This window comes from Bubalus kerabau, chromosome 1, assembly GCF_029407905.1.
Source record: "Bubalus kerabau isolate K-KA32 ecotype Philippines breed swamp buffalo chromosome 1, PCC_UOA_SB_1v2, whole genome shotgun sequence".
Taxonomy (NCBI): Eukaryota; Metazoa; Chordata; class Mammalia; order Artiodactyla; family Bovidae; genus Bubalus; species Bubalus kerabau.
In genome coordinates, this window is record NC_073624.1 from 240283178 (window position 1) to 240308925 (window position 25748).

Here is a 25748-nt window from a genome sequence, read left to right on the forward strand (position 1 = left end):
GAAAGAAATGGTGGTTTCTGTGAGTATGAAGATGCAGCACACGGGGTATCTTTGTGGTGATGGAAGAGTTCTGTATCGATTGCAGTAGTGGCTGTGTGAATCTATATGATAAAATGGCATAGAATTACATGCACACATATTGTAGCAATGTCAATGTCCTGGTTTTGATATTATACTATAATTATCTAAGATGTGATCACTAGAAAAAAACTGGGTAAAGGTACACATGATCTCTTTTTGAAACCTCCTATAAATCTACAATTATTTTAAAATATCATGTATAAACTGTATACCCTTACCTAAAGCACAGAAAAGATTTTCAAAGATAGGCATAAAAATAGTGGTAAGGACATGTCTGTATTATTTTTGCTGTTGTTTTTTTTTGGTGGGGGGGGACATGCTACAGTGCATGTGGGATCTTAGTTCCCCTAAGAGGGATTGAACCTGTGCTCCCTGCTGTAGAAGTGCGTAGTTTTAACCACTGGACTGCCAGGGAAGTCCCTGTACTGTTTTTAATGAGAGAAAATGAATGTAAAATTATTATAAAAAATTCAAATACAGAAAAATACAAATAAGGTGAAACTCACCAGCTCTATGATGCCATCATGTGATTTCTTTCATTCACTTAACAAATAGTGAGTGCATCCTATGGTGCCATGAATGGTTAACATTTGGTGTGTATTTCAGAATGTTCCTGTGCATCCAAAGTCATTTACAAATTATAATCATTATAATCACCAATGTGTACTATTATATGTATAATATGTATACTATATATGTATTAATATATATATTGTATATATATCTCATTACTTGACATTCTTTTCATTTATTATTCATTTCCAAGTATTTATTTGAGTACCTTCTTTAGCCACCATCATGTGAGGCTCTGAGAATATAGTAGTGAATAGAGCAGACATCCATTTCCTCAGAAAGTTTACAGTATAATAAAAACTGTCACTAAACAAACTGAAAGAAATACACAATTATAATGTCAAGTTTAGACAAATGCAAACAATGCTTTGAAATGCCCAACTGTGGAAAGAGAGGATAGTAGTTATGGCAAGATACCACGGCATGTTTATTATTAGTAGAAATGAGCCTGCAGAGAGAAAAGAGGTTAAAAATACCACAGCAAGAGAGAGGGATAACTGATTTTCTATGAAAGCTTCCTGAAATAGAAGGAGCCACAGCACAAATATGAATTGGTTTCAGGTAAAAGAAAAATGCCACATTGAAACAAGCATAGGAAGTGAGGACAAGTAAAGCTATAATTTAGTTTGTAGATTTAGAGGTCTGAAGTTCAGGCAATTCTTCTTTGAGACTGCTTATTTCCTTAGCAAAATACAAGACAATGTCTTCTACCAAAAGTAAGGATATAAATCAGAAGATCTGAGGTTGGAAGAGAGTTGAGATTTTAAATAGTCATTTGGGAAAGCAAGATGAGTAGAGATACGCAGTAATACCCTTGCCAGGGGTGAGTTGAGGGCCTGCAGAGTCGGTTCTATGAGGCAGATTCTAACCATTTTCAGCAAACTGACTGAAGTCAGGGAAAAAACAAGTGTACAAACATTCAAAGAGAGAAACAAAGTGCTACAGTGCATTATATTTTTTAAAAAATTTGAGGATGTTTTTCAACTGGAAAGAGAGGAAGAAAATGGCCTGAGAAAGGGAAGGAAGAGAAAGATGGAGATGCAAACAGGGTGACAGCTTTCCAGTTGGGGGTCAGGAATGTCCTTTTGTCCTCCAATCCCAGCTTGGTCACTGTGATATCAGTTTATCTTCACTGTGAAATCTTCACTGTGATATCAGATTTTGTGAAACTGTTACACATTTCTTTTTAGTCTCTTAGACCTGATAATCTATCAAACCCTATGGGGTAATTCCCAGGCACCTTCAGTGGCTGCAGGGAAGGATGAGTGAGGCACAAGTGTATCATCCATTAGAAGAGCGACTCTAGTGAGCAAGAGCAAGCTGACATTTAATTTTCCTCTTCTTATTGGCAATTGTGAGTTGCTGTGAGTCCTTTTTTAGGTCCATTTTATTATATTCTTTCCTAGTTACCAAGTCCAGTTCTTTTACTCAAATGATATCTTTCAATTGACCTCAAGTGTTTTCTCAACATTATTTTTGATTTAATGAATGTTTAGCTAAATATAAACAGACTTGGAGGAACTGAGGTATGGGCATAATTAAAAATCATCTGTTACATGAACCACTTGTAAAATACTCCACAACCATTATTCTCTGAGAAATACTACTGTTAAACACTTGGCTAGGTAATATGTAATTATTAAATTATTTACATTTAGTAATAAGAGACTTATCAGACCCTTTGTACAATGTCTATTCTGTGATTAAAAAGAACCTCCTTGTGAATTTTGCTGCTTAGAAATAGTGAAGCTTAAAAATGTTTTTAACTGATGTTAACAGAAACAATCTTCTCTAACTGCAATGGCAAAAATATAAAGTTGCCAAGAAGCTGTTTCAGTTCAGTTCAGTTCAGTCGCTCAGTCGTGTCTGACTCTTTGCGACCCCATGAATTGCAGCACTCCAGGCCTCCCTGTCCATCACCAACTCCCAGAGTTCACTCAAACTCACGTCCATCAAGTCGGTGATGCCATCCAGCCATCTCATCCTCTGTTGTCTCCTTTTCCTCCTGCCCCCAACCCTTCCCAGCAGCAGAGTCTTTTCCAATGAGTCAACTCTTTACATGAGGTGGCCAAAGTACTGGAGTTTCAGCTTTAGCATCATTCCTTCCAAAGAACACCCAGGACTGATCCTTTAGAATGGACTGGTTGGATCTCCTTGCAGTCCAAGGGACTCTCAAGTCTTCTCCAACACCACAGTTCAAAAGCATCAATTCTTCAGCGCTCAGCTTTCTTTACAGTCCAACTCCCACATCCATACACGACTACTGGAAAAACCATAGCCTAAGAAGCTGTTTAGAACCTGAATAAAGCAAAAAACATTGGGGTGAAAGGTAATTCATTGCCTAGTCCTTTGTATTTTGACCATCTCTTTAGCTAGATTGCTAATATGTGACTTTTGTACAAATTCCATTAATTTTGTGTTTTCCCTTTCTTATTTTTTGAAAATTAGAGGGAATACGTTTTGCAAATACGCTTCATTAAGAAAAATGAGCAGATATCATTACTAGTGCAATAAGAATTACCAAAAAGGGGGAGGAAAACAGAGTTCGTGTGTCTTAATTAAAAACTGTTAAGACACAAAACCTGGCTCTTTGCTCCCTTTCCAACAGCCAAAAGGGAAACATGGATTAGTTACATGCTATCAAGAAGAAAGAAAAATACAAGTAATTCGACTAGTGCATGTGAGTGAAAGTCGCTCAGTCCTGTCCGACTCTTTGCGACTGTATAGTCCATGGGATTCTCCAGGCCAGAATACTGGAGTGAGTAACCTTTTCCTTCTCCAGGGCAATCTTCCCAACCCAGGTCTCCCGCATTGCGGGCAGATTCTTTTATCAGCTGAGCCACAAGGGAAGCCCCGACTAGTGCATACGTAGAGGCCAATATTATTTTCACCTTTTCCCTTGCTTTTCAAAACCTAATACATTTTCCGCCACAGACAACAATCTGCTGCTGCTGCTAAGTCGCTTCAGTTGTGTCCGACTCTGTGCGAGCCCATAGACGGCAGCCCACCAGGCTCCCCTGTCCCTGGGATTCTCAAGGCAAGAACACTGGAGTGGGTTGCCATTTCCTTCTCCAATGCATAAGAGTGAAAAGTGAAAGTGAAGTCGCTCAGTCGTGTCCGGCTCTCAGCGACCCCATGGACTGTAGTCCACCAGGCTCCTCCATCCATGGGATTTTCCAGGCAAGAGTACTGGAGTGGGGTGCCATTGCCTTCTCCGGACAACAATCTAGTGGGCACTTATTATTATTTTCCTGCTTAACATAAAGGGATGCACGTTGGGAATTGGCTGTACCAGATAGCGGGTGCTCCATATTTTCATTAAAGTCTGTAATTCTTTTGTTAGGGTTTGTAATTGGCTTTCTTAGCATTATGAGGGAAGTGGTAATGGAGGTGGCAATGGGCAGGTAGACATAATTCAATACAAGACTACAGTAATCTCGATGGCAGCTCTTATAACGAGATCTGCTTGCATGATTCTCTGAGACTTGGGCTTGCCCCTTTCCTGACGATCCTGTTTCTTCTGAGATTGGGTAAAACGGGTAGAATTCTTAACTCCTGAAATTACTAGTGTTAGTGGCCCCTGGTGACAGGTCGAGTTCTCAAGTCCTCAGTCCTCAAACCATCACCTTTTAGGCCTCATTCGGAACATGACAAAGCCACACGAGTCGTAGGCCCGTCTCCCACGAGGATCTCCGTTCACCTGAGTAAGCCTCAGCGCACTGCCTCCGAACCAGCTTCGACTTTGTCGAAATAATACCACAGACGTCATACTCCCGCGGCTCCCGCCCAAGAGCCCGCCACCGGGACGCATGCGCAGAACTGGCGCGCGCCCACAGCCAGCCAGGCGTCGCAGGTGTGTGTACAGCGGTCACAGTCTCCGAAAGGTCTGCTTCCCTTGTCGCGGTGAGGCAGTTCTTGGCGGCGACTACGTAGTATCACTACACGAAGAGAAACAAAGAAAGAGATTGTCCCGTCTCTGGCGCGCTTCCGTTTCAAACTCTAACTTCCGGTTCGTTAGCCGGTTCCGGTCCCCGCCTCTCACTTCCGGTCGCCGTGGGTTCCTCTGCGGTCGGTTCCTGCATCCGCTGTTGTCGGTTCCGCTGTGCTCCAGGTGAGGGGACGCTGGGCATCCCTGCCCACTACCCGCGGAAACACCGTTGGGCTGGAGGACCGCAGCTTTGCTGTCCTCGGTGCGCGACCTTCACTGTGGCCTGGCACGCCGGCTGGGGCTGCATTAGGGTGTCCCGCCCGCGGCTGCCCTGGTCCGTGCGCGGCCCAGGCCTTCGGCCCCGGCCCGCTCATCACAGGGGCCGCCACCCTCGCATCCAGCCTCCTCGCCTGGGTGGAGGGCTTTCCGCGCCTCTGTGGGGTTTTGCGTCCTCCTGTCTCATTCCTCTCTCGTCTGGGGTTTGTCCATTTCTTCCCCCTCCCTGTTGAACGCATCCCAGCGCTTCTGGGTTTGGGGGGTCTCTGCCTGTCTTCTGTGCTGTCCCCTAGCTGCCGCTTCTCTGCACTCGCTCGCAGTTGCTGCAGCCGTGCTGTCCAGAGAACGAGTTGACAGTACTTCAGTAGTAGGCAGGTTGAAAAGTTAATTCCCCTCAATTCCTAAGGTGTTAACTTAGGCTGAAGGTCCTTTCAAATTGACCGCCTTTGCTACTTTTTAGTTGTGTGGTCTGGAGCAGCTTCTTTTTCTTTTTCAAATTTCTAGTCTGTATAGTGAAGACAGTAGTTGTCACTTTAGGATTGTGAGGCTTAAATGAGATTATTCAATAAAATTGTCGAGCATATTATAATTTTTCTATTTTCACCACCATTTGTATTGCTTATAAGTGCTGTCACGGCTGTTATTGCAGGGCTTAAAGCTATTGTCATGGTAAACATTACTACCTTGACTAGACCACTGTATGTTAGGTTGGAAGAATTTATCCAGACAGCCGTTCTTGACCGTAGTTTCACCACCATAAAGGTATGTTCCTTGCTAACTTATTTGGGTTTGATCGCCATACCTACCCCCAAAATAGTTTTTCACTTTATAAATCTGATAAGATCTGGAATGACACAAAACATTAAAATTGTGTAAGAAAAGGCCAAATGTGAAAACAGAAAATGACTCCTGCATTTGCATTGCATTGCTCCATTCTTGTGAATGATCTAAATATTCAAGGAGTAAAGTTCAGTATAACTTTGAAAAACAGTTTTAAGGGCTTTTGCATTAAACTTTTTTATGGCATTTGTTTTGTTGTGCCTAGTCCTTTAGAGCAGTTGTCAGTTTGGAAATCCACTTGTGGCATGGGTGATATGTAACATTTGTATACTGCTTTACTAAGCACACACAGCCCATGCCGTCTGGCACATTTTCTTTTTTAAGGCTGAGAAAATTGAAGAGCCTCTCTAACTTTAAGATGCCTCAAAGATGGGGGGTAGGTGGGAACAGCGATTGTTAAAACACAAATTGCTAGGTCTCTTCTCTCCAGGCCCAGTTACCTTTCTAACAGGTTACCAAGTGGGGTCAGTGCTGTTGAATGGTCTGGGGACCACACTTTGAGAACACTCATCTAGAGGCACAATGATTTGTCTGCACCCACCTAGAGTTGAGGTGATGTCGCTTCAAATGTTTTGTTCTGCCCAATACAACGTGCTGTATTAGCGCTGTTTGCATTCCTAGCTCTTGTAAGTTTTCATTTTTATTTCCACTTCTCACAGAAAAATAATATTTAAATGGTATTTCAGTTTGACACAAAAGGCCTATTTGGCTTTTTTTTTTTGAGGGGTATAGCATTTGTTAGAGCACGTTCTTGCCAAATAGAATACATTGCTCTAAAGTAGCATACCTTCTTGTAGAGCAGGTTATAAACATAGAATGAATGTAAGTGAATTTATGGTGCTCTTTTCAATGGGCATGCTGAAGACATCTTGAGTTTCCAAATTACATTTGCATGTTAAGATTCAGAATTTGCCTTCTTTCTTGTTGTTGGTTGTAATACTTGAAGAGTGCAGTCATAATATATTATGACAGCGTTTGCAAATACCACTGCTTTGAGATGAAAAAGATCTAGTTCTCTGACCTGTTGGGGAGAAAGCTTTATGGCGGGGAAGACCTACCTGCTATCATTCATGAGCGGCAGCTGCTGTATAATCTTTGTGTACTTTATCTGTGCCTGTGGGTTTTGTATTTACTGATCTTTGGTACCTTAAGTTCAATTCAAGAGAGACACAAGGGGAAGAAACTTGAGATTTAGTCAGAAGACCTGTTCATTTATCAGCTGTTTGCGCATGAGCCAATTACATAACCTCTCTGAACTCCTAGAGAATTCCATGGACTGTATAGTCCCTGGGGTCACAAAGAGTCAGACACAACTGAGCGACTTTCACTTCACTTCTAAACTCCTGTTTCCTTCACAGTGAAAGAGAGACAGTTCTTACCAAACAACCTTGTTAAATGAGATTGTGTAAAAACTGTTCTGTGTATTCAGTTCAGTTCAATCACTCAGTTGTATCCGACTCTGTGACCGCCATGAACTGCAGCACGCAAGGCTTCCCTGTCCATCACCAACTCCTGGAGCTTGCTTAAACTCATATCCATCCAGTCAGTGATGCCATCCAACCATCTCATCCCCTGTGAAAAAGTGAAAGTGAAAATCAGTTGTGTCCGACTATACAATCTATGGAATTCTCGAGGCCAGAATACTGGAGTGGGTAGCCTTTCCTTTCTCCAGGGGATCTTCCCAACCCAGGGATCGAATCCAGGTCTCCCGCATTGCAGGCGGTTTCTTTACCAGATGAGCCACAAGGGAAGCCTAAGAATACTGGAGTGGCTAGCCTATGTTTTCTCTAGTGGATCTTCCCAACCCAGGAATTGAACTGGGGTCTCCTGCATTGCAGGCGGATTCTTTACCAAATGAGCTATTAGGGAAGCCCTGTTTATTAAATCTGAAATAAATAATGGCCATTTACCATTTGTTTAATGCTGTGCCTAAAACACTTCAGTTCTAGTTTTTGAAACTATTTAACCAATACTTACTTGCATAGTGTTACCTATGTGCCAAGTAGTATGTGACTTACAAAAATTAACTTACTCCTCATGAACCTTGAGAAGTAGGTAGTATTATCATCCCTATTTTACTGATGAGGAAACCTAGGCACTAAGAGTCAATTAACTTCCTAAGGTCGAATAGCCAATAAGTGGGATTCCTGAACTCCAAACCCAGGTAATCTGACTCAACAGTTTGTGCTCATAACAACTCACTGTCCTACCTTGCAAATGGTAAATGAACATGGATGGTCCATCATGGAGGAATTTGCCTGTAGCACAAACCTGATCAGAGAGGGAGAAATATGTAGCTCATGATTGCAGCTTTCCAAACAGGAATAATCTGATAGAATATTAGCGGGTTGTAACTAAGCTAAAAGTTGGGAGCATGGAGGAATTTTAACTTTGACTTCTAATAACTTTTGGTGTTCTGATAACATTTCTATAAGTAGAAAATCCTGTTTCTGTACCATCAAGTTGTAAAATAGGACTCAAAGGATGCAGTTTATAAGACTTAGAGCTTCGATACATCTTTTTAAAAATTTTTGTTGAATATAGTTGCTTTGCAATGTTGTGTTAGTTTCTGCTGTATGACCATGACATCTTTGATATGTCTGTTTCAACATGTATATGGTTTTCTTTCTAGGTATCTTTTTCAGAAGGAAAACTGCCTTATCATATGTTTCAAAGATGGCTCTTCCTATCATTGTAAAATGGGGTGGACAGGAATATTCAGTGACCACACTTTCGGAAGATGATACTGTGCTGGATCTCAAACAGTTTCTCAAGACCCTTACAGGAGTGCTACCAGAACGCCAGAAGTTACTTGGGCTCAAAGTTAAAGGTAATTTTCTCCCTTCTTTAAATTTATTGCATTGATATATTTATAAATCTTTACATTAGCTATTATCAGTTCACCTTAATAAGTCTTTCCCCCTGATGGTTTCTTTGATAGGGATATCCCTTAAACTATTTTAGTGATACAAGTAAGAATATTTAAGGATACTTGGAAATAACACCACTATTAAGATTACTTTTGATTTCCTCTGACAGTTGATGTTTGCTTGTTAAACCTTGGACATGGAAGTCCCAGGTAAAGAGTGTAATTTGTAATATCTGTCTTCTAGTACAGTCTTTTCATTACAGCTTGGGCCTTTTACTCTCTCCAAATAACCTTTTCTCTTTTGAAAGTAATAATGATTTAGAAATTATCAGCAATGTTCATATTCAGTTAAAAGGCACTTTTAAGGTGTTTTTGTTTGTTTTATCATTGAAGAGTGAGTTCTGAGTAGCAGTAAATCTACAGTTATCCCAGGCACTCAATTTTTAGGACTTTCTGGAAAACAGTTATCTTCATCTTGAACAACAGAATAAGAATAAAACATGAGTTTTATTTAGTTAGTTGAATTAAAGATGTTCCTCTAAGACGGAGTTGGGGGAAAAAACCCAACCTTGTATTAATTGCTCTTGATAGTGTGTTAGAAACTGCTAATTCAGCAGTAATAGTTTATTAATTTAAGGGACAAGAACCTGCTGTGGAATCTTTTAATGTTAGGGTTTTGTATAATGGGATAGTGAAACCAGCACCTGAACTTTAGTGAGAAAACACTCATTTGCTTGTATTGTAGGCAAACCTGCAGAAAATGATGTTAAGCTTGGAGCTCTCAAACTGAAACCAAATACTAAAATCATGATGATGGGAACTCGTGAGGAGAGCTTGGTAAATGTTTACTTTTGTTACATTTGTCCCATTGAAGATGCGTGCGTGCTTAGTCTCTCAGTCATGTCCGACTCTTTGCGACCCTCCAGACTCCTCTGTCCATGGGATTTTTCCGGCAAGAATACCGGAGTGGGTTGCCAGTTCCTCCTCCACGGGATCTTCCCGACCCAGGGATCAAACCCACATTTCCTTCATTAAAGGTGGATTCTTTACCACTGAGCCACCGAGACTGAAGACATTATGATTTATATCACACTGTTACATCATAGTTTTAATTGTGGTAAAATTGTCAGTTTAATAGTCAATACAAAGTAAAAACTGCGCAATGATTGTGGTATTAACTCAGCAGAAAGCAAACACTGGGGAACTTGTCAGTGTACACAGGCAGCTTTTAGTATAGTAGTAGTGATAATGGTCAAGTTTAACGTGGTAAATCTGCCCAGTGAACATACATAAAATGTGGACGTTTTCCCATAGCGTGTGCTTGCAAGACTTTTGGACTCAATTTGTATCTCTTAATTTTTTATGCTATGCATATATTTGTTATGTTAAAGATAATATGGTAAAGCAATACTGTTTTTCGTCTTAATAGGAAGATGTCTTAGGTCCACCTCCTGACAATGATGACGTTGTTAATGACTTTGATATTGAAGATGAAGTAGTTGAAGTAGAAAATAGGTGAGTGCTTTTCATCATCAAAGGGAATTGGTTGTAATACAAGAAAAAGTGAATCTTTCATCTGATTTTATTTTTCATTAGGGAGGAAAACCTACTGAAAATTTCCCGCAGAGTAAAAGAGTACAAAGTGGAAATTTTGAATCCTCCCAGGGAAGGGAAAAAACTTTTGGTACTAGATGTTGATTATACATTATTTGGTAAGTCAGCTGAAACGGTGCTTCATCGTCTGTTACCCGTAACAGCATTTTCCCCTTCTGTGTTTTCCTTGCGCTATGAATTACTTGAAAGCATTTCTTTTTATTTTAAAAGTAAATCATTTATTGTAAGCAAAAAAAAAAGAAGTCATATGTAATCCCAAGATCCAGAGATCTTTTTTTATGTGTTAATTTCCTGGATATTTATATGTATATCCTTTTCATGTTTACTTAATGATATATTCAACATTTCAATCATTTTGTATTCATTGTGAGTTAAATATATGTGTTTTTTGGTCTGGTGATTTTCTAGTTTATGAATATGTGATAATTTAATAAAGCTGTTACCTATTTATTAACATTGTATGAGGATTATTTAAAAATCATTTTTGATAGTTTATTTCTGGTTTTCTGTTATGTTCAAGACAGATTCTTGAATTTAAGAATTTGACATTTGATATTTCATGTCAACAAAAAAAGATGTTCATTTCATCCTTTAATATTGCCAGAAATAATTAGTTAACTCCTGACATTAAAATGATCATATTTACCTCTAATCCTAACCTTTAAGTACATGTCATAAGTTAGTGTACATTTATTTTAAAATTTGATTAGTAAATTAATTGAATCTGTCATTTTGGTGAAATATGATTATATTTGGAAGGTGAATGGCTAAAAAGTGAGTATATCTGGCCCTAGTTTGTTTTTCATATCCTAAAATAAGATCTATGTTTTAGAGATTAGAAGAAAACGTACTGTTTATTATATAAGCCTGAATTCTGGGTATTGGCTCTTTGCAAATTGAACAGAATTGATCAGTTACAGTTGGATTGCAAGAATAGTGAATTGTGTGCTTTGAAGATGTCCCTCTGTCAGCTGATAGAAGTTAGTCTGAAGTAGTTAGTATTTTGAGTGTTTCTGTTATATTTCAGAAGTTTAATTGATGTTAGATACTTGTCCATGATAATAAACTAATCATCATTTCTAACTGATTTTCTTTTAGACCATAGGTCTTGTGCAGAGACTGGGGTAGAATTAATGCGGCCATATCTTCATGAATTCCTAACATCTGCATATGAGGATTATGACATTGTTATTTGGTGTAAGCTGTATTTCTTGTTTAGATTTTCATGAAAATAAGGTTGTTGCTTATATTACTTTGCTTTTTAAAATGTGACTTAAATTTTATTTTGCAAATTTCTGATGAAGCATGTTTGATACTTTCATTCATCACAGTGTGAACGTATACATGTATTTGCCAATACCACTGAAATACTTAAATATAGGAAGAGAGTAGTTTATAGTGTGAAATAAAATGGCCTGTTTTTACAAGACCCCACTTTGATAAGGATCTTTTCTTTCTGATATTTACTATAGAATCTTTGATGTTTTAGTATACTGTTGCTTTCTCCTTTCTTCATTATTCTGGTCTCAGAACATTAGAGAAACGTATGTATTAAAAAAATTTACAGTGATATAGTTCAGAAATAAAGGCAATGTGAATTTACTTAGGGAAAATTATTAAGTGGGTTAAAGCAGTGTGACTCAAGTTGTGGTCTGCCATCCCGGGAACTTGTAGGTCTATGACAAGAGTGAGTTTGCTCCAGAAAAGTAAATTTACTGCATTACTGAGCACACTGTTCAGTTGAGGTGACATTGTTTTTTTGTGGCATGATTTTCTGAAAAGGAAAGGGGAGTGGTGTATTGATTTACATCTCACCTTCCCATAAACATTTTAAGTTTTCTCTTGGCAATGTCATAAGCAGAAAAGAGCTATCCTAATTGTGAATTAATAAACTCCCATCAGCTAAAGATGGTACATTTAACTGTATTAGGTTACTGATTATAGAGGCTACATACTTCTGCAGTCTGTAAATTTCCTTTGTATTTTCTCTTATTAATCAGAGTATTTCAATAGTTCAGTACTAACATGAGTGCATATCCGTTATAATGAAATATATACTTAAACATATAATTTTCTGATTTTTAAGATACAGAGAAGAAAGCTTCCTGAAAAACAGTTTTGTGTTTAGCAATTCTGACTTCTGAGATGACATTTGAGAAAAACGTTTATCCTCTAAATGTTATTGGAGTAGACTTAGGGATTTTGAGAACTTTTTACATCATATATTTAAAATAGGTTATTTTTATAAATTTCATAGTAGTACATTGAAAAGGGCATCTCATTTTATAGCTAAGTAGACTAAGGTTTTAATTCTGGCTCTGACCTTCCTGATACTGGGCAGGTCAGTTAATTGCTCTGAGCCTTAGCTTCTTCATCTGAGAAATGAAGATAAGGAAACCTATATTACAGGATAATTATAAGAATAAAATATTGATATAGCAACTAGTAATGTGTCTGACGTAATAATTGCTTAATAGTTAAGAAATCCTTTTTATTAGCTGAGAATCTGTTTTTCATCTGGGAATTACAGATTCAAAATACATACTGAATTAAAAAGTTATTTTTCCCTATCACATGATTTGTTGTCATTGTAGACACATCATTCTCTACAATTTTAGTTCAGCTGACCAATTTTGCGTGTAAGGTGATTTTGGTTCTTTTATGTGTACTAAAGATTTTTATTCCAAGAACTTAGGTACCTCATTTGCCCTTAAAAAATAACATACATGTATGTGTATACACACTTTAAATAATTGAGCTCCTTTTTCCCTTTTGAAATATTTTACTCTGTAATAACTATGTAGTTTAAGTCCAGTAACTTGAGATGAGTAATGCACATGAAGCTGAAGGTTGAATTTTAATGTCAGTGATCTCAAAGTGGTTGGTGACTGACAGTGAGCAGGTACATAACATAGATGCAGTTTATGAATTTAGTTGTCTCAGACTTGTTAAAAGCTGCTGGACTCAGTGATCACTAAGTTTGCCAGACCTGGAAAAATTCTAATTTTCATTAGCTTATATGGACATACATATGTATTCATCTGCTTATATTGACATACATACATACACACGCCCCCACCCACACAACCCCCGCCCCCGCCACCTGTGTGTTACCTGGCAGGGGGAACATAGAAAAAAATGGAGATCCAGGCACCCTAAATTCAAGTTTAGAACTGATGGAGAATAGTAGCAGGGCTGTTTTTAAAAGGGTGATTAGGGCTTGATTTATGAATTTCCTAGGTTCAGAGTTCCTTTGAGCATTGGTGACCGATATCTTTTAGAGAAAAGTTAAAAATTGTTGTCTTGAAGACACAGTAAAATAAGTTTGTTTTTATAAATAATTAAAAGAAAACCATAAATTATGCTAGGGATTATTTGTGGTATATTTGAACTTTTAGTATTGCTTAGAAACTAATTTATACAGAAGAAAGATTTTTTTAAATCAAGTTCAAACTTTTCATATATATTGTGTTATCATTCCTCATGTTTTAGCTGCAACAAATATGAAGTGGATTGAAGCTAAAATGAAAGTAAGTGTTAGAAAACAATCCATTTAAGAACATTTTGAAACTGCATTTGTCTTTTTAGAAAATTCTGAGTTAATTTCGTTGTGATTGGAGGACATTTAGTACCAAAACAAATGCCAATATCAGGAGTTAGAGGTGTTTTTCAAGTCTGCTTAGTGGTGATTTGCTTTGATTACCTACCTATGTCTTTTTCAAGATAAAGTACAGCAAAGCTCCTGTTCCTCTTTCCCTCATTTTACGCTAACACTTTATTTTCCTTCTTTTGTCTGGTATGTGATGCTTAAAGGAGTGATGCTCTTCTAAAATAGTGAATTAGGAAGTAACCTGTTTCTAGTAGTATGTTGAAAAGGGCCCCTCGTTTGGAAGCTAAATAGACTAGGGTTCTTTGGACTACTATTTACTCAATCTGCTTAGTGAAACTAAAATGCTTGCCAGTTGTTGATCAAGATGTGGTAGCCAGGGGTATAGAAAGATGGTGTAATGGGAAATTATGCTGGGCTATTCATAAAGCCTGGGATTGTCTACATTATTATATTTTAACCATGTGAACATTTATATTTATAGGAGCTGGGAGTGAGTACAAATGCAAATTACAAGATTACCTTCATGTTGGACAGTGCTGCTATGATAACAGTGCATACTCCGAGGAGAGGATTAATAGATGTAAGAAGTCATTTTTCTTTTATTTAAAGACTTGCTTGTTTTCTGATATACTATTTGCATTTATATTGATGGAATAAACTACACAAAGAGTTTAGAAATCCGACTGGTTAATAAAGTATCAGTTGAGTTTTGACAGAGGAAGCTGTATTTCAGGTTAATAGATTTGAATTTTAGTGACAAAATTAAGAAGCTTAAGGAAGGGCTGTCAGGAAAAGTCATGGTTAATTGTCCTATGATGATAGCAGCACAGTGTTGCTAAAGACAGAACGCTGCTGCTACTGCTGCTGCTAAGTCGCTTCAGTCGTGTCCGACTCTGTGCAACCCCATAGGCGGCAGCCCACCAGGTTCCGCCATCCCTGGGATTCTCCAGGCAAGAACACTGGAGTGGGTTGCCATTTCCTTCTCCAACGCGTGAAAGTGAAGTCGCTCAGTCATGTCCAACTTGTAGCGACCCCATGGACTGCAGCCTACCAGGCTCCTCCGTCCATGAGATTTTCTAGCAAGAGTACTGGAGTGGCTTGCCATTGCCTTCTCCAACAGTGTAGAGGAGACAGAGTAGATGAGAAAAAATACTGGATATCTTCAGGGAAGATAGTAGAAACAGACCAGAACATACTTGTCTTGGCCTATATGAAACTGATAAATAAAAGCAGATACATCATGATGCATGTCTTTGGAGTGACGTATGTGAAGGCCTGAAGAAAATAAGAAGAACTGTCAAAAAAGATTTGTGCTTAAAAAGATTAAGTTTCTTCACTTTGTTTACTCATCAAGTAACTAGTCATACTATGAACTTCTAGTATCTGCAAAGCCCTGCAATGGGCACTGTTGGGAATAAAGAGATGAGAACACCTGGTTCCATGCCTTTTGGAAACACACAGACTAATAGGAATTGGGGAGAACTTAGCAAACTAGGAAAATTTAGAAGAGACAGTATTAAAATTGTCCATCATAAGTCAAATTATGTGCATGGGGATTTTTCAGTAAAGGAAATTAAAATACATCAGGAGAAAATGTAATTTATTATCTGCTGAAGTGGTACATTTACTAAATCTAAATAGGGAAAAGAAGTGTGGCAAATGTTAAACATAGGAATGTTTCTAATAATGAAAAAGGAATAAAAAGAAATCCTCAGTAAACAAATCCCCACCATAGTAGACAGTTGATTGTATAAATTTTTGTTCACCCATTTAATAGAATGCAGCTAACTATTTGATATAGTATTTAGTGCTTTAAAATTTTTTCATGATACATTATTAAAGTGAAAGAAGTATTTTAGCAGTATTTGCAAACTGTTAGAAAATAGTTTTTTAACCTTTGTTTGGTTCAGGGTTTCCCTTAGCTTAACAAAAGATCTCTGAACTCTTTGAGGCTGCCGCTGTTTATCAGAAAGACTGGAGGTAAATATACCAGAATATCTAGTTGTAATCTTTGGTACTAACTGGATTATAGATATTTAAAATTTTTTCCTTTGTCCTTTTTTGTGTTTTCACAATTTTTTTCCCTACAGTCAGCAATGTTACTTCTCTAATTGAGAACAAAGTAGAGCATGTTTTGGGGAATATATAGTGCTTGACTTAATTACAAAATGACAGCTCTATTTAGGAGGATGTAGGATTGCTAACCCTGGCTGTCATAGAGCTCTTGTCTTATTTCTTGAGACTTTATGTTGGCTAGGAAAACCAAAAATCTGGTTTATTGTTTCAGTTCCAGTATATTTGTCTTCAAGTATTTGGGGGGTTTGTTTCAGTAGTAAACAGATAATGCAAACACATACAGCAAATAAAATTTTAGTGACATTAAAATATTTCAATAACATTTTTTGTAGTAGCAAGAACATTAAGATAGGAAAAGAGACTTTCTCCATATTAAAATAAACTATAGAAGGAAAAAAAGAAAACATTTTAAAATGACAACTCTTATCATCATTTATTACTACCATTTAATTTCATATAGTTATTAATAGCATGTAATCTCGTATCACAAATGAGACTCCTGCATTCAGCAAAAAGTACTTTTTCTTCTAAACAAAAAAACTTTTAACTTCTAAAAGTTAATGTATTAAAAAAATTTTTGAATGTATAAAAAAAGTTCACATGATTCACAAATAAAGTATGTAGTGAAAAGTCTTCCTCCGTCCTGAATCTTCCAGCCACTTAACTCTCCTTCCTATAGGCAATCACTGTTACTTCTCATGTGGTTTTACAGAGAATTTATGCAAGTATCAACAGATATGAATATCTGAGGAATTATCTTTTTGAAGGCTCATTTTAAGAATTCAGAAATACAAGAAAGAATTTACAAATTATGGTATTTTTGAAGTTAAGCAGTCAAATGCTCTAGAAATTGTGCACCTGTACTACTGAACTAAAGAGAAAGTCAATTTTTGCTTTACAAAATATTTAAATACTGTAGTAAAAGAGCCAGATACATTGTTGTTAAGGTTTGCTAGTTTTGAAAACAGAACCCAAGTGAAACCTCAGGTTCTGGGGACATAAGACTGCTCAGCAGACTCTAAATAATTACTAGATTCTTACTTTTTAAATTAAATACTCTTATTTTGATCCCAAATCTTCGTGTTAAAATTATTCAAAGTGTTATAATGGGCTTAGTTCCATTAGACACGAGCAGACCTTTCAGAAGTTAACATTGGGAGATACATGGTCTCTTCAAGTGTGCTGCCTCTCAGTTCTGGTCTGTTCACAGAGCCATCACTGTCTTGTGGGAAAGGAACACTCGGGCATAGTTCTGTAGGCATTTTGCAGTATTTTTGCTTCTAAGAAAGGATGAACTATTAATGAAATTTAAGTTAAATCTAAGTTTTTATTCTAAGGTAAAGCCTCTTGGTGTTATATGGGGAAAGTTTTCGGAGTTTTACAGCAAGAAAAACACCATCATGTTTGATGACATAGGAAGAAATTTTCTAATGAACCCACAAAATGGACTAAAGGTAAGACATAATTTACTTGCTATTCTCATATATGCTGGTATATGTAGTAGAACTTTAGCACTATTGAATTTCATAAATTTTTTCAGGTAATGTGTTGGCAAGAAAAACTTACATGTTTAGAAAAATTCATATAAAATTGAACATTTTCTCTTTCGCATGGTATCTCCTTAGTTAACCAACTCATCTATATGTTTTATTTTCACTTAGCTCTGAGGAACAACATGAGCTTACTGACATTGACTTTCAGCATCAAAAGTGAAAGCATCAGACATTGTTGGATTAAGGATTAAGGATTGTTGTTGTTGTTAAGTCTTTAAGTCATGTCTTACTGTATGTGATCCCATGGACTGTAACCTGCCAGGCTCCTCTGTCCATGATGATTCTCCAGGCAAGAATACTGGAGTGGGTTGCCATGCCCTCCTCCAGGGGATCTTTCCAACCCAGGGATTGAACCAGGTCTCCCTCATTGCAGGCAGTTTCTTTACCGTCTGAGCAGTGTAAAATTGGTGAGAGAGAAATTGAAACTTAAAGTTTTTGGTACCTGTGGCTGCCAATGTGTCAGTACAATATGAAAATGGAAAAGAGAGCTTTATATTATGGTACTAATACAAATGAAATCTCCATTTGAAGTGTAAATCCTGACACTAAGATATTTTTAATCTCAGTCCTAAACTTTCCCACAAGCTGAATTCTTGATGACTTTAAAAGACAAGAGAAAAACTTGAAGCAGATACATTTTTGAAGCTATCCTTGCAGACTATTGATGTGGTCTTCGATGTACAAGGAGGATAGTTGAGGGAATTTTTATTAATATAGGCAGTGAATTGTCACAAATATAAAAACTCTTGACTTGGAAGAGAAGTACTAGGGGTAGATTGGTGGTTATGTTCCCCTTTAAAAATGATTTCTGTTTGAGGCTTTAGGAGAAGTGCTTTTCCCCGTGTGGTTTACCAGGTATAAGACACAAAAGTACATTCTTCAGTCTTGAGCAAAGATTCAGTTGATCTAAGCTGAATCTTGTATGAAACCAATAGTATCTGTACTGGAAAGGAGGTAAAATCATGGTATTCAGGGAATGATTAAAAATTTTTTTTTGGTTGAGGTATAATATTAGTTTCAGGTGTACAATATAATTTATGATTTGATATTTGTATATATTGTGAAATGATCACCACACTTCTGTCACCATACAGAGTTATTTTTTTTCTTGTGATGAGAACATTTAAGATCTACTCTCTTAGCAGCTTTCAAGTATGCAATACGGTATTACTAACTATAGTTATTATGCTGTACCTTATATCCCCATGACTTATTTTATACCTAGAGGTTTGTACCTTTTGACTTTCTTCATTTCTCCCACCTACCCATTTCTGGCAACCACCAATCTGTTCTTTCTGTTCTCTGTTATGTATGAGCTTGGTTTTGTGTGTGTGTTTTGTTTTTGTTTTTTCTTAGATTCTGCATGTAAGTAAGATAGGGAATGACTTTTGAGAAGAGCTTAAATTAAAAAAAAAAATTAACTTTCATGTGTGTTTTTAGAAGAAACATTTTCCCAGCCAACATTTGGGCCCTCCTCATCTCTGGATACAGCAAGATGATGATACAAATTTCTAGTACTTTAGAGCAAGATTTTTTTTTTTTTTTTTTAAACCGGAGTACTCAGTAGAATCACTGAAGGAGTTCCTAAAAATATATTAGTTTCCACCTCCAAAATTTCTAATTCAGGAGAGGTATTTTTAAGCATTCTATAGGTAATCTCTCTCATGTCTCCTTTTGAAAACTCCTTTTAAGAAGGTAGTAATTAATGTTCTGCCCACATTGACATAGAAGTGGTTTTGAAATTGAGAAATACTCTTAAACTCTGTGTTTGTTAGCACTGTTTCATAATACTTCTGGTAGAAATCTCAAAGATTTCACAGAGATCTTAAAGACTGCTTATTTTTGAAGTAGTTAACTTCTTATAATAAAAGTTTGTTAATCTTAAAGTTTGAAATATAACATAGGAGGCTTTGTCAGTTATAAATATAGTACTGAACTTAAGGAAGTTGAGTTTCGGTCATGCATAAACAGTAGTTACTCTGAACTTCACTTTTATTATCTATATAAGGAAGTGGAAATATAAGAGAATGTAGATCATCTAAATATTCCTAAGTTCCTAAAAATGTTTTTTTGGTTATGCAGCAGTAGGGGTAATATATGTTGATCACTTAGATTATTCTTGAGAATGGAACAGTGATTATACTGAAACAGTTGAAGTCAATTTTTTCCACTTAACTGGTTTAACTTTTAGATCTAGAATCTTTGGGTTATTTTAGTTTTGTTAATAGTGCTTAAGACCAATTCAATTGTTTAGAAAGTAAAAGTAGCTTAGCAGGGCCTTGGGTTGAAAGTCTTATTTACTAGGCACTGAACCTGTACTTTCTCTTTCAGTCTAAATCTTTTCCTGCTTTTACACTGGAAATCACTTTGGTACATTGTATATTAATAGTTTAGAAGTTAATGTGTTTCTTTTACAACCTTTAGTTACATGAGGAAATACTTTAAAATATTACAGTATTGCCCAGGATTGTGCAAAAACTCATGTCATCACATTCTGATATCATGCCTGTTTATACCTAGCTGCAGAGCTTACACAAGCCCCTGCGGAGACTCTTCTTGATCTCCTGCAGTCACTGCTGCTGCTGTGAAGCAGCACTGCCTGTTTGGAAGTAGGATCTCCTACAAGAGCTTGCATCTGTGCAGACTCTGACAGCTCTTACTGGTGCCAGTCAGCCACCCGCTGACTCACAGCTGTGGAGGTCCTTGGCCCTAAGCTGTTTTGATGCAAGTAGAACCTGGGATGTATGGGAGTATTTTCTTCTGTTGGTTTCAAGCTGTTGTTGTGTTTTTCCCATGACACAGAAGTATATAAAAATTCTTGTTAAACCTCTACTCTTGATTGACACGGTAACACTCCCATGGGCTCATTGTTCTCAATATGTAACAATGATCAAATGTCATGTTTTTAAATGTCCCTATGTAAAATTGACCAGTTTGCATTTTCTTTCAGTCACAATAAGGATATATTAATATTTTACTAAAATGATTTATTCAGTTCTTACAGGAGTATGTTTGATTAAAAAAGATTTTTTTTTATAATGGAAAAGTTCAAACATAAAATAGAACTGCTTGGAATTGTATAAATTAACCCCCATGTATGCATCATCGTATTTAAACAACTTGTTAATTCATGAATGTTTGCTCGTATAATACCTTAACTGTTTTCCTCTCTTTGATATTTTGCAGCAAATCCTAGACATTATTTCATCTAAAATTAGTTAAAGGTTTATGAAATGCTATCTTGAGTGGTATATAGATGAGCAGGTTGTTTTAAAAAGTAGAACTCTATTGGAACTTTAACATAAAGAAAAATACATAAAATGTATAGTTTAACATTATTTTACAGAGAACTTGTGTAACTACCATTCAAGTCAAGATATAAAATTCCTTACTAATTATAGTCTTCAACCCTGTCCATCAGCCTGATTTTCATGCTTTTGAAATGAACTTTTTATCATAATAAAATATATTGAACTTAAAAATTCAGAAACCATGACCACTTTTTATGGGAAAACTCATATAATTAAAAATATTTTAATGGAGGCTTTAATAATAAAGAAAAATACTTATGATAAAATGTGAGTGAAAACAGGTTATACCAATGCATAATATCTTAGTTATATAAAAATTTAATAGAAAAATACTGATGTGAAATAATCAGACATTTATTTTTCATCATTAGTTTGTTCTTCCATACTAATATATGATAATGATGTTTTATTCTCTAGTATTATAATACAAAGTTGATTTTTAAAATTTATTTAAATGTTTTCTCTTTTCTTTCTTTTTTTTAAATAACAAAACGACTATGTGGAGGACTTCTGGGGTTAAATGCATATGTAATATTGCATTTTATTGTCTGATAATTTATCAGTTTTTGATCTTTGAAATTATTTGTAATAATAAATTTATGGTTTAAAAAAGTTTATCTCACTCTTCTATAAATCAAGCTTGTATTGTGTACCTTTTTAATGAATGAAGTGACATGAATGAGATTATTTAATTAGTAAGAAGCAACTAGATAGAAGGGGGAAAAGTCTTAAGTAGTTCTGCAAAGTAAAGAAGCCATGTAGGGTTGAAGTGCTGTAAGATAGCTGGTGTTGTCAAGTTCAGACTGAAAGGCTAATAGAAGACAAATTAGGTGGAAGGGGTCTTCTATTATAAACACACCATGACTGTCAGTGAGATAATATAAAAGTAATTCTTAGTATTGACATCCTTGGTGATATTAATTTCATTGACTGTAACTTAAATGTACAAGTTTGTACTATTTTTCTTACTGCAATGTGAATTATTGGATAATGTCTGTTTTCTAATAGATAAGACCTTTTATGAAAGCACACCTAAATCGAGATAAAGACAAAGAACTTTTAAAATTAACCCAATACCTCAAGGAAATAGCAAAACTAGATGATTTTTTGGACCTGAATCACAAATACTGGGAAAGGTAAGTGTCATTTGCTTAATTATTTATTTCATCTGTACATTAATGAATGAAAAAATTATCTGGTATCTCTGGTATACACATAACTCTTATTTTTTATTTAAAATGGGTAAATTCTAAAGCTGTTTTGTAATCTAGTGACATCTCCCCTGGAACTGTTTTTCCCTTTCGTCTTAACCTCTAACTTGTTCATAAACCCACATCTCTTAAGACCTTCGGTACTTCTTTAGTAGAGAGGATCTCAGAGGCTAGTGCATGTTTTTAATGCTACCTGTTAATTATTTTGTAACATTTAGTGGGTCACTCTTTTATGAATCATATGAGAATGTAATCCCTGTTCTCATACTGTAAAATAATGTCAGGATAAAATAAAATATGCTAAAATGTTTTTTGTTAAAAATTACAAGTAACCTCTCTATGCAGCAGAAAAATTAGAAAATTAATTCCTTTAGGCAAACAGTTGTGATTATGAAAGATACTAGCTTGATGTCTTGTCTTCTAGTCTTTTTATCTGAGCACAAATTTAAATACAAATGTACACATAGATTGCATGTAAACATCAAGATTTTGTAGGATAAACCTCTGGAGGAGTGGACAGGATTATGTACTGCAAGTATTCTTTTCAAAGTAGATCTTTAAAGATTGGATTTCACTAATACAGCAACAAAAGAAACTTCATGTAATATAACACTGGCTGAATTACACTTTTGGCTTTTCAGATCACTCGTACACTTACTTACTTAGATATACTTATATACTTACATAAACTTGTAATATGCTTCTTACTAGAGTCTCATAATATTAGGACTGTCATTTTTATCCTCAGTTCCTATAAATGGTGTAATAACTAAGTCATAGGAATAATAGACGCCAGTGTGAGCAAGTTTTACCATCAAGACTTATCTAGATCTTCTGATTTTAAGAACTCTTTCTCCACTCCCATACCTCTGAGTATAGTGATTCATAAATGGGAGAAATAGAGATGTAAAAATTTTAGTTTGTTTGCACACTTCTATAAAATAATATGAAGAAAAATCTGTTTGTTTAGTGAATTAACATCTTTACACTCTTGATCAGAGTTCTTTAGCAGCTTTGGCTGACTACCTTTATGCAGGAAGATCATTAAATGGACTTTGAGTTTTGGGGGAAATTTATAATATTAGCTAATACATTGGTTTCACATTTGGAAGTAAGACAGTATGTAGTGACAGTGTGCAGCCTCCAGAGTCTTGTTTTCAATCTGAACTCCACCACTTTCTTGCTGTATGAACTTGGACACATTGCTTAACCTCTTGTGACTGTAAAATAGAAATAAATTCTCATTGAAAACTCCTCATAGAATATTGTGAGGACTAAATAAATTAATGCATGTGTTTAGAACAGTACTTGGCACATAATTAATGTATGTTGCTGCTGCTGCTAAGTTGCTTCGTCATATCTGACTCTGTGCAACCCTATAGATGGCAGCCCTCTAGGCTCCTCTGTCCCTGGGATTCTCCAGGCAAGAATACTGGAGTGGGTTGCCATTTCCTTCTCCAATGCATGAAAGTGAAGTCGCTCAGTTGTGCCCGACTCTTCGCAACCCCATGGACTGCAGCCTACCAGGCTCCTCCGTCCATGGGATTTTCCAGGCAAGAGTACTGGAGTGGGTTGCCATTGCCTTCTCCTAATGCATGTTAGGGATTATTAACAGTTATTACTTATCTTGAAAAGGTTTGTTATTAAAATAATCAACTTTCTTTGGGGAGGAGTGTTAGATTGTTAACTTGAAAACAGTGTAATACAGCTTAGACATCTTTATTTTGATTTCTTGCAGGTATCTCTCAAAGAAGCAAGGACAGTAGTTACAAGCTGTACTGGCAGTTATTGAAGATACTTGATTATCCAGGAACAACTTCTCGCTTTTATGCTAAAGATCATTATGATAGTGCTGGACACTGCAGCAAATACCAACTGCTTATACTTGGTCTTCCAGTTTTTTTGTAAATTTAATTTTATATTTTTTGAAGAGCATAGCAATACGCCAAAAAAGAAGAAAAAAGCTCCCCCCCATATGAATATACTATAACTCTTAAAAAATATTTTCTCCAGCATAGAGTAGTGAGTACCGCCCCCCCTCCCCCCCGCCACACACGCGAAGTGGCAGAAATGTATACTTAACAATGTTATTTTGTGACTATGGAAACAAGTATGTCTTGTGTTTTTGTCTCAATGTGTTGTCTAAGCCCAAACCCATCTTGAAACTACTGTTTTTCTCTTTAAAACCAAAAAAAGAAATGTTTTTAGTAAGGAACCTAATTTGGTTTGCTTAAAATCACTAAGATTTTTTTTTTATTCCTTTGTCATAAACACAATTTCTCTTCTTACTCCACTACTTACATTTCTAAATTCTGACCTGTTTCATTTGGGTCTGTATATGTGTCAGTGTTCTTTGAGTAAAACTGGAAAACGTCTGCTGTGATACACATATGTCATAGTATGACAAATAGTAAACATAAGACTGAGGAATGAAAGTCCAGAACTAGAGTGTGTTTCTTTGTGGTGGCCAAGTAGAAGCACTCCTGCCTCAAACCATTGTCCTAAAAGCAGTACATTTTCAAATGGGATGTATCACTGGTTCAGCCCTGAAAAGCATGAACAAAAAGTTTTTGTTCTGTTCCAGCTCTGTCTTGTAGAAGTGCAGACACTGTGTTTCAGTGAAAATACCTAGCCATAAGATGAAAAAAAATTTATTTGCAATGCTTGTGCCTGCAGATATGTAATGTGACCACTGTTTTGTGTTGACAGTATTGCTTTATACAGTTCTTCTATTTGAAAGGAATCTGATTCTTTCAAATAAACATGGTATATATTGTTCTTATGGGGGACTATTTCAGTGGTGTAAATAATAAATTTCTTTTCTTAAGACATTGGTTATCTGCTCTATATTATTCCAGATATTTTGCCTCTTTGTTGAATCATGAAACAAACACTAGGTTCAGGTAGGCACTTCTTGAAAAAAATTAAATGTGTATAGTTTTAAAAGTGTTTATCACTATTCATGCATTTGGAGTTGATTTTAGCAACTAATTAGATAGTTAGCTTACTTATTTCTAATAAGCACCATGTTTTCAGAAAGATAAACTGTTTGGGGTGGTTATTATAAAGATATAGAGTATAGAAGCATTTGAGAACCCTTAATTAAAATGATTCAATGAGAGCATTTTAATTAGGCTAAATTTAAATATTTAAAGATAGAATAGAATCTTTTAGAGTATTTCTTTGGCACATTTTCCCACTGTAAAAAGCAGCTTATTATTCTAAGTTAGGCATGGAAAGGGCTTGATCTTTTTAAGAAAGTTGAAGACTTCAAATTGTTTATATATGTTGATAAAGAGCAAACATTTTCTAAATCAGTGTAAACTAGAAAATAAAACTGAGCAAGCTTCAGGAAGCAAAGCAGAATAGGATTCAAGAAAATATTTTTTCTGCCGTTAGGTGGTATCCTAAACCAAAGTTTATTAGTGGATATGCTAAATTAAGCAGTCCTGAGTGAACCTTGTCATTGTCAGCTTATTGGAATCACATGTGCTTGTGTGGTTATACATTCATAGTGTGAGAATTTTAGTTTGTCTTCAGCATCTCATGATTTACTGAACAGATGTATCTATATATATCTGTGTATGTGGTGTACACAGCAGAACCAAGAGATGACTTAATTCAGATGCATATTCTAGTGAAATAGAAAGTTAGTTTTATATATGCAGATGTTCCAAACTTTCAGACATTAGTGCCTAACAAAGTATATTTAATCTAAAAACTGCAGAACGTCATTAAATCTTTGGTTTATAGGGCTGATTGAGACCTGGTAGCCCCTCAGGTCCTTTATGAAAATCAGGTTATTG

At 36.1% G+C, this 25748-nt stretch overlaps 1 protein-coding gene across 1 annotated transcript; it reads left to right on the forward strand.

Moving 5' to 3' along the window:
- Positions 1-4631: 4631 nt before the first annotated feature.
- Positions 4632-24756, forward strand: UBLCP1 (ubiquitin like domain containing CTD phosphatase 1). The gene is made up of 11 exons (XM_055561078.1): positions 4632-4765; positions 8331-8528; positions 9313-9404; positions 9997-10082; positions 10164-10279; positions 11280-11378; positions 13674-13711; positions 14273-14371; positions 17205-17321; positions 21740-21867; positions 23681-24756. The coding sequence occupies exons 2-11, from the start codon at positions 8375-8377 to the stop codon at positions 23706-23708; spliced, it is 957 nt and encodes a 318-aa protein (XP_055417053.1). The 5' UTR covers positions 4632-4765; positions 8331-8374; the 3' UTR covers positions 23709-24756.
- The last annotated feature ends 992 nt before the right edge of the window (positions 24757-25748 follow it).